Source organism: Acyrthosiphon pisum, chromosome A1 (assembly GCF_005508785.2).
Source record: "Acyrthosiphon pisum isolate AL4f chromosome A1, pea_aphid_22Mar2018_4r6ur, whole genome shotgun sequence".
NCBI lineage: Eukaryota > Metazoa > Arthropoda > Insecta > Hemiptera > Aphididae > Acyrthosiphon > Acyrthosiphon pisum.
The window spans coordinates 20,183,777-20,194,450 of record NC_042494.1 but is presented as its reverse complement, the minus strand read 5'-3'; the positions used below and the strand labels follow the sequence as shown (position 1 = coordinate 20,194,450).

Here is a 10,674-nt window from a genome sequence, read left to right as displayed (position 1 = left end):
TATTTTAATATATAATATAAATATATTATATATTTGTTAATATTTATTTTATCATGTAAGTTGAATTAATATTATAACATTAACATTTTTATGCGTTTCTATGGTGATAAGCAAAGCGTTAGAAATTAAAATCCCATTTTTAGCGTTTTTTCGTAATTTTTCGGTGGTTTTTCCCGTCGCATTAAATAGTTATTGAGAAAACCGGAAAATGACCTCTTTAAAGTACCATCTTGATCCAATTTGCTAAAAGATAAGGTACTATATGTTGAAATTGAAGCACTCCTTCTGGTATAAATTTTGTATACAGGACGTCAAAAAAAAAAAAAAAACACCATTGTAAAACCAATAGCTGTATGTATTGTTGATTTTTTCTAAAATATAGTAAATAGATAAATAACACAGGATGTCCATGAAAACTGTCATTCTATATTTTTGTGACATTGCGTGACAACATTTGTGACAACCTATTTGGTTTTATTATACCTTTGTATTATTTTAATGACATTTGCCCAAGTTAGTGGTCAGTGGCATATCAAAGCAATAAAATTATATATAATGTGGGAGGGATGAGGTATGATATAGATAATGATATTATGTCTGCATCACATATCTTATTTTTGGTACCAAAATTTTTTTGCCCAATCTACTATAAATTCTAATTATATTAGGCTTATGTAATGTGAGGAATTTAAGTAGAAAACTAATGTGGAAATAAGTACTTCCGTATTGTTGGATGTAAAAAATATAAACCTAGCATATTTATGAAAATAAAAAATGTTCTAAATATATTATATATTTGTATACCAATTGACTATTAATCCAAACTTTGAGCGAACCTTGTTTCACAATATCATTCTTACAAATAATTTTTGTTGCATTATAAATATATAACCAATACTATAATCGCATACCTACCTTATATAAATGTCTTGAAATATTTTTCTAATTTCGTTTCATATTTTATTTTCATATTTGTGACACGGTGGTGCAGTCTCAGCTCAGCGAACAGTTTGGTGGTGACTTAACATTCGAAGACGGTGGCGGCGAACGAGTTGAGTTCCAGCTGCACGGCATCGGCGGTCCTGATTCGTACAAATTTGGATTCGACACCGGCAAAGGGTATTTTTCAAACTATTTATTAATTATTTAAGCAATCGTATTTTATCGGTGTTCATGCCGAGGGCTGGTTTTTTCGGCCACCGATACGAAACGCTTCCCACATTAAGATAAAAATACGCCAGCACGTCGTGATGTACCTATATACAATATTATTCATATATATTTTATAATCTTGAGTTATATTATATATCCTGCAGTCTGGTTCGTGCTACGCGTATACAATTTAGGTTTAATCTTTTAAACGTTAGCGACGGAAAGCAATCGCTCTTCGTGTTTCTTCTGATCGTTTTGTGGGATGGATAATGTATGATTAATTTTTAAGCTCCATCATCTCAATGTCGATCGTAGATTAAAATCAAGTCAATTTTTTTGAATCGATATTCCACTCATATATACAATATGAGATTATAACAGTCGTCAAGTCTTATAAATATATCTTTCGTCAAAAATATTTCTGCGAAAGATTTTATAAGCTTCTAGAAAGTATTTCGGAAACGAGTAACAACACATTTCAATTAAACCATTAACGATTTCCACATTTTTACATGATATATAGGTACTATATAGGTAGTCATCTTAGTCTATATATAATGGTGTTTATTACGAGACTACTAGTTCAATGATGAGCCTCATCCCGCACAACACACCCATACTACAACAGCAAGAAAGTCCGTTCACAGCGTATACGCAATCAGTTCGGTATCATCTATTACAGTTATCGCGCATATATCATTGTTTTATCTACACATATTATACAGCTTCATAAGCGAACAATGGACATATTATAAGTTTAATAATATAGAATTTTAATAAAATTATTATAATATGTAGGTATGTCTCCTTGAATAATATTTAATACGATATAAATCAGTGGCGGCGTGAATACCTATTTTACTTACCCACCCCCGGGTAACTTAATGATAAACTTGTTAATAATTTATGAATAATATATGTACTCTTATGAATTGGGTTTGGTAGGTAAATGGGGCCGTCCACATTAACACGGGAAAAATTGGTGGGTTGGTACGCAATTTAAATAATTTTCACTTCGCCACTGATAGAAGTAATAATCATTATGACTATGACGTGTTCGAACAGGTCAAACAGACAGTTCAGGTACGAGGAAAGGGACAACGGAGGAAACGTCCACGGCCATTACGGATATCTGGACAACGACGGAAAAATGCAAGTGTACAACTATAGTTCGCATCCGGAGCTTGGGTATCGCGCGCAAAAAGCCGAAGCTCTCGAAATGTGAGACAACATTTGTATAGCACTTTAATAATACGTGATGTAATTATTATAGCGTAATATAATAATAATATAATTGTTAATAAATTGTTTATAACTTAATATCATGAGTAACATAGTGCGTAAAATACCAACTATGTATAAAATTATTACAGACTTAGTTTGTTGTCGTTGTAATATGTGCCTATCAATAAACGATTCGTTTTTAAGCGCGTGTATACATAATAATAATACATATGTGTATAGCCGTATAGGTTATAGGTATAGAAAAACGGAATACACATTATTTACTTACATAGTGATATTAGAAAAATATTTGCGTTGGTGTTAAATTTAAAATTGTACAATGCACTTGTGCATTACAGACTACAACTACAGTCACTGTGATACCACATGACGTGACCTGACCTAACCCACGTATATCGTGGTTACGTATTCCATTCGTTCGACGAGTCTGACTACGCGGAAATTGATTAAAAACGGCTCGTGTGAACGCGTCATCTATCTACGGCAGTAGGCGTTAAATTATAAATGCAGCTGCAGGTAAGTATAGATTGTATGCACCGGCAATGCCGTATAGTCATGGTGAGTTGCGTCAGAACGTTTTGCATCGGTGAGCGATTGAAGATGAATTCGTGAGACGGCGGACGCCACCGTTCGATCGCGCTGTTTGTTTACTCGCGACTCGCCGAGCGCGTCTAAATTTCCGGCTATTTGGTTTTTTAATCTGTCGTTTTCGTCGTGGTTTCCAACACGAATCGTACGTTCCTGGAATCCGAAGTCGTCGACCGTTTACATAACGGATTTGCTGTGCGTATAATGTATATTGTATCTAAACATAGATGGTGGGAGAGAGAGAGCCAGAGACAACGCCAGTCAGTTTTTATGAGGATAATTAAATCGTCTTCATCGTAAATGAATTCAAAACCAAAAAAAAATGCAATATACAAATAAATACTGCTGTTATTATTTTATATTCTACTTAAGTCACGTGTAGTCGTATCATTGGGTAGTATATTATAATAATTATATACAGTAAATAGGTACCATTTATATAGCAGTGTGGTATAAACCAGTTTTAATAACATATTAAAATATTTATATGACTATTACAGACACATTATACATATACCACGTCGTTTTATGTTATTATCTGCAGTAGGTAAGTGAACTATTACTTTATATAAGGAGGTATTTTTTAAAGATAATTTTATCGTAACCACTTCTAATGTTTTGAAACGTCATTTAATTCAATAACTTTCTAAAAACAAACTTTTAATACACCTTTGCAGCGTTCCTTTACTATTTTTTTACAATTCTTCTATTCAAACACTTCAATAGTTCAATATATATTGTATTGCATTGAATTCGTTTAGATGATAAAAATAAAAACTTTCGTAAAAAAAATATTTCGCTATAAATGTTGGCGATTTGCGAGCAATAGCTTATATTATAATACTATAATTTTATATTTTATTACAAGTCCAAACCTACAATTAACTAAAAACAAATGGACTAGATTATAAGACGTGACATATTTTTGCCAGTGTAAAAAATGCGAATAATTGAAACGCTGATTTATCTTTCTATCTTGATTTTATTGATGCTCACCAACGGAAAAAGCCTTATCCCACGCTATCGTCGGCTGCTTTTTCAGCGATAATAATACTGGTGGCTCAGTATGTTTAGTGAGTAATTATCCATCATTGGGTATTCTGGTCGTCCAAAACTGATCCTGTAACCGGAAGTTTACGCGATGAGCTTTGAATTCTGTAGTTTTATTGCGGATCGTGCGGAACTCGAATGCACGTGGACCCCTGCGATAACATTTTGGATTAGAAGAGTATCTGTCAACGTTTCAATGAATATCAGGTCACAACTTATTTTAGGTAGATACTACCTATTCGCTAAAATGTTATTTTTTTTTTTAAATGAGTGCAACATTATTATTTATTTTAAGACACTTTTTTCTAGCAATTTAAATCACATTAATAAATTTGGCTATAATACTGTGCGAAAAAATATTATTCAATGTGTTGAGTAGCTTAAATTCTAGTAGCTGTGATCACCGTTTTCCTTTGTCCGTCACGGTTTGTACGATACTGCACCCCCGTGAAACTTGGAAGTCTATAGACTATAACCAGCTTAATGTCCTTGCGATAATAACTGCAGCAGTCATAATCGGTACAAAAACTATGACAATAAGATATGACATGTTCGTGACTTATTTGCCCTCACGCATACGTGTCTACTTATATCGCATGTAGTATGTAAATAATTTATTATTAATTAGTCGTAAAAAATGTCGATCAAGACGAAAGCGGCGAGACACCATGTACACGCGATACGCATATCGTATGAATTTCCCATATTCCCATTGTACTTACATCAGCATATTATTACATAATTATAGGTACGTATATACCATAATATTATATTATACACCACGTGCGTGTCGGTCACCCGCCGTCGACGACACGACGACTACTACTCACTTCCGACCGGAAGAAATATTGCGAACGCGCATTCGGCGGCGGTTTCGGCCATTGCCCGTTCTATAATATGCGTTGTAGGTCCGGACCGGAATCGAAATATTTTTTCATTTTGTTTTCGTATCAATCACCGGTACAGCACAATAACATTAATTACAATTATTATTATTGTCCATGCGACGTGCGCAATGACGGTTTCCGACAACGCGTATAAAACCGAAAGACCAACAATACGACGATATTGTATTCGCAACACTTCACCATCGTCACCATGTCATTATTGCTGAACAGTGGAGGATGCTGTGGTCACAGTACCACGACAGTCATGACGCTGTCGGTTGCCATTCTGCTGACTGTCGGACAAGTCCACGTGAGTACGCAATATATTACCATCATTATTCATTTCATATATTATGCACCCCATACCCGTGTAATAGTCTATATGTAATGTCACGTTCACGAGAAAAATAGTGTTTGATATTTGGAGGGGGGTCAGAAGCTCAGGTCTATACCGGACTCTTATAAGGTTTTTGTGTTACTATGTTACTACATAACCCCTAAAAAAATGTTGTAAATGTGTAAAGTGTTCGGTTTTTTTTTTCGCAGCGTGGTCTATACTACAGTTCATGGGAAGGGGCTCTACCCACCCGCTATATTTGCACTTATGGTCGTGTTATATTACTCGTTGAGGGAGACAAACGAGCGATTTTGATGATCGAGAAATTTGCCAACATAAAATCTCTCGATCAATATACCGTATTATCGGTACCTATATACGTACTAACTGATATTTAATATTTTGTGTACATATTTTTACGTAACTCACTACGTAACACATTAATTATAGAGAAGAATAAGCTTAAAAAATGAACTTTTAATGTTTCATTTACCTATACTTTTAACTACAATATTTCAAAACAATATTAAATTATGCCACGCAGAACTGTATGGAATATGATTAATATATAATATATATAAAATCTGAATAGTTGTGACTTTAACAAAATAGAACAATAAAGGAAAAAGCAGGTAAGTGGATGTCGCTCTGCTGTACAGTAGATTATAAGTGGGTCATTGTATAATGGATTGTGTTAGACTTGAATTCAATGATATAATATCATTGTATAAGAAAAACGATTCTGAGTGGAGACGGTTTGTCAGTCTGGATATTTTATATTGTTATTATTTATTTTATCGTGTAAGTTGAATTAATATTATAATATTATAATTTTTTATTCGTTTCTATGGTGGTAAACAAAGCGTTACAAATTAAAATCCCATTTTTTTTAGCATTTTTTCGTAATTTTTCGGTGGTTTTTCCCGTGGCATCTAATAACTATTGAGAAAATCCTCTCCAAAGTACCATCTTGATCCAATTTTCTAAAAGATAAGGTGCTATATGTTGAAATCAAAGCACTCCTTCTGGTAGAAATTTTGTATCCAGGATATAAAAAAATGATAACACGGAGCCCTGCATAGGCAATTTAGGTACATCACTGTCGCGAGTTTACTTTTTCCGAAATCTTATGAGATTATAATCATAATCATGATCTTCAATAATATCGCTTTTAGTTTTGATACCAAATCTATAACTTGATAATATTCTATAAAAGTATAAAACCCTAATACAACTCTAATAATTGCACTTTTTTTTTTTATAATTTTAACAAGATATATACAATCTGTACCCATTAGGCACAATAAGAATATGTGATATAATATTTTGTACATGAAATCGTGAGGGAAGAAGCCAACCAGTGAAGGCACTACCTAATTGTATTTATTTATATATATATATATATATATTTTTTTTTTTTTAATTATTTGGATTATTCATTTAGTAAATCACGACATCAATTTCTTTTTAGTCGACGTGTGGGGTTGCCTGGAATTGTGCGAGAAGCTAAATTGGATATAAGGGGATTAGAATGATATGGAAGTCTGTTATGGAATCTTTTGTAATATGTTATGGCTTCAGCATGAACAATTTTTATGTTTAGATCTGTGTGCAGAGAGTAGTTGGAGACATATGGTGGGGCTTTAGTGATTAATCTTAACATTTTATTTTGAACGGTTTGGATTTTATTTACATTAGTTACTTTTGCATTGCCCCGCAATTGTAGGCCATAAGTCCACATGGGCTTGATTAATGATTTATATATGAGAAGTTTGGTGTTTAATTTAGTGTGCTTGTTAGATATTAGTGGTTTAACTGAGCTTAGTCGTTCGTTTAGGGCGAGTTTTTTTGCTTTGATTTGAGGTCCCCAGGTCAGGCGACGGTCAAAGATTAGGCCTAAGTACTTAACCGATTGGGATAAAGGGATTGGTATGTTATTAAGAAAGACTTCTGGGCAGGGAGGGAGACGAAGAGTGAATGTAGAATGAATGGATTTTGATTGGTTGACTTTAACTCGCCATTTATCATACCAGACAGAACAATTGCACTTAATTATTTTTTTTTTATCGTCGTACTGCATATTATGCGTATTGATAAAATATATTTTATAATGTTTAAAAACGTAATAGGTAAGTAATTATAAAAATATTATTACGTGACCTTATTCGGGACTAGGAACAATTGGAAGAGTTTACGTTTACATTATTTCTCCGCATAAACTGTAGGTATATTATAAGTACAGGTATTATATTATCCGCATAATAATATTTATGTGCCCAGAACACATTATAATAATAAAATATATGTATTATACTATTATATTTAGTGCGTTGACGAGGGATATTCTTTTTTTCATCTCGTCTTTTGAACCTTTTATTTTTTACCAATAATCGACATTTTTCACGACAAATAACGTGCATGTTATGTCAATCGTTCCACGTTCCCTGGCAGTATACCTATATGTCATATCTATACTGCGATAACAATAGTGTTTCCATGTTATTTTTTTCATTATAAACGCTTTAGCCCGAACGTGTCGAAAATTGACTTCCACGCACCTCTTACCAACCATGTTCAATATACGGCCAGTCTAAAGCAAGTTCTTGCAAAATAGTAAAATACAAACTTTTTTCTGTAAAAAAAATATAGGTACAAACGATTTTATTTTTAGGTGAACGATCATGATAATGTAGTTATTGACTTACGTTAAATCGATTATAGCAGGGGTCACCTATTAATATTTTTGGAGGGCTACATTGGAAACTGAAAACATTTTTGGGCGGTCATAAAAATTCAAAGCAAATATTTTTAACATATTTTATTATAATGCAAAAGTATCATAGAATCCTAGTGGCAATAAAATAATAATGAATTAAATAAATTTAAATTTAAAATTAAACTACAAATTTATAAAAAATTATAATAGAAATAGAAAATTGGGTTAAAATCATTGGGAAAAATGGCAAGTCTTGATCACAACTAACTGCATGACATAATGTCTATGATTCGTGCACGTTATATTCGTTCACTTAATATTTTATATGTAGGCCTCTCAATTACAAAGTTTACTACTAATTGGAAATTTGTTGGCAAATTAATTATTTTAAGACTCAAAATGACGTTTAATATTGAAAACATTGAAAGCAGCTACTGTCTGGTGGCAAATGAGACAAACTGGCAAGGCCCTGAGCCTGATTGGTGACCGCTTGATGTACCTGAGACGGATACATTTACCATTTTAATGATTCACATTGATACCACCGTGGTATCGAAACTTAAAGTTCCCGCGTGCAGTTAAAACCAATCATAATAATATTCCACAATAATTTTGTGCAGAACCTTAAGTGCAGGACGGCAGACCACTCGAGACGCCATGGGGAGTTTATCGACATAGCTGAACAGTGTAACAACACGACTTCGGGTGACCGGCCAGCGTCGGCGGTGGACGGCGATTATTCTACTTACGCGTCCGGCGGCGACAACGACGGCCGGTGGAACGGAGACGGCCGGCGGAACAACAACAACAATCGTGAGTTCAGCGTGAACCGACAGGACTTTACCGGCAACCGTGGTAGCGGTGGCGGTTACGACCGCGACCAGTCGTCGTGCAGCGAAGCCCGACCGCAACAGTATTCGGTGAGTGCTATAATAACATTATTGTATAGTATTTTTCATATATATTATCATTTTCTTTTTTTACGACATTGTGACTATTTAGAGAGACGTCTCACTGCGCATAGAGTAGGTACTACGCTTAGGTTTGTAGTGTGTGCGTTTTAACCACGTCCGAAAAATTAATGTGACGGAACGTTTTTATTTGAATTGTTTCTCGGGCAGATAACGGCGTAGTGGTCTGTATACATGTAATTACGAATCGAATTCGGGGTTTTTTTTTTTACTGACCAGCGACTTTACGACATAATATTGTAATAGTAACATGTGTACTAATAATATATGAAGCTAGGACGTGCACCAATGTGGTTTGCAGTCTTAAATTCCAAAAGTTTAATTTGTACAACTCGTTCGTTTCCACAACAGGCCAAAAAAATCTAAATTAAAAAAAAAATTGTACGTCCTAAAATATGTAAGTATCTATCTTATACATTTCGGGTCATAAAAATGCTACAATATGTTTAGCCCAAAAGTGGAGTTTTGTTTGAAAATATTACTAAAAAACTATAAATGTATCTAAACGAGACTATACGGCAATACAACTATAAATACGATACAATAATATTAAAATAAATAAGAACAACTGAAAAAAATAATTTATGATGATTTGAGATTCCTATTATAATTTCTAATAACCATCAACCATTAGTTTTTTTTTGTTTTGAAGATGTTCTCTATATATACCTAACATATAGATTGACCACTAATCAGGCTCTATATTTTACTTTTTTTTTTATTCTTATTAATCCTTATGATTTATGATTAGTTTGTTGCAACTCTCCACGCGTCTCTATTATAACTCAATTCATTCGGGTTTTTGTAGTTTCTTTTAGTCATATCCTTCATTATTTGGGTCATGTATTCTGTCCTAGGTCTTCTTCTTCCAGGGGACGTAATGCTAACGCAGTCCCTCCTCCGGCTCTCAATACCATGTAAAGAAAAAAGATCTTTTTCCAATGTGTCCTTCAATTATTGTCTTTAGTAGGCTTTCGTGTCTTAATATGTGACCTATCATTTTATCTCTTCTGAATTGAATGTTTTTTCCAAAACTGTCGTTTGTCGTTTATTTTATCTAATACTTCTTCATTCGTCACCCTCTCAGTATCTTAATCATTTTTCTGAAGGCCACATTTCAAAGGCTTCCAACTTATTTTAGATTCTGAGTGAAACGATGAATGTATTGATTTTACAATGATGTGTGTTTTTTTTAAATTTTTTTTTGTGTCTGTGTACACGATAAGTAGTCGAAATAATGCTTCGATTTTCAACTTCAGTATCTTGTTCGATTGGAAAGTGAATATCGTTGGTGCATTGGGGAGGTCAAAATTTAAAATTCCCAGTAATTTTCAAAAGCTCCAAGAAAAACCAAAGAAAAATTAAGGAAAAATTGGAATTTTTACGCAAAATCGATTTTTCACAAAATTGAATTTGGTTTTTGGTGTAACTTTAAAAAAAATGACCGTAGATACATGAAATTTTGACTAAATGTTTATATTAGCATTTTCTATACACCATAACATTTTCAAAATATTTTGACTTATTTTGAGCTCTTACAGACATTGTCAGTTTTCATTTTTTTTTTAGTTTTTTTTTCTAAAAATATCAATAAAATTTTATTTGTTGATTAAAAAACCTTGAAAATGTAATAAAATGTTCCTAGTATATTTTTTCAAAAGCAGATGAAAAATATTAAAAATCCTTAGCCACAGTTTTTTTTTATAAGCATTTAAAGTTCAAAAATTG

At 33.1% G+C, this 10,674-nt stretch overlaps 2 protein-coding genes across 2 annotated transcripts; both read left to right on the top strand.

The window, feature by feature from the left end:
• Positions 1 to 498: 498 nt before the first annotated feature.
• LOC100573742 lies at positions 499 to 2,579 on the top strand. The gene is made up of 3 exons (XM_029486189.1): positions 499 to 513; positions 992 to 1,119; positions 2,218 to 2,579. Exons 1-3 carry the CDS (start codon positions 499 to 501, stop codon positions 2,375 to 2,377), a joined length of 303 nt encoding a protein of 100 aa, XP_029342049.1. The 3' UTR covers positions 2,378 to 2,579.
• Positions 2,580 to 4,984: 2,405 nt separating this feature from the next.
• Positions 4,985 to 9,827, top strand: LOC100573839. Its single transcript, XM_008184689.3, has 3 exons — positions 4,985 to 5,232; positions 8,596 to 8,895; positions 9,804 to 9,827. The coding sequence occupies exons 1-3, from the start codon at positions 5,134 to 5,136 to the stop codon at positions 9,825 to 9,827; spliced, it is 423 nt and encodes a 140-aa protein (XP_008182911.1). The 5' UTR covers positions 4,985 to 5,133.
• The last annotated feature ends 847 nt before the right edge of the window (positions 9,828 to 10,674 follow it).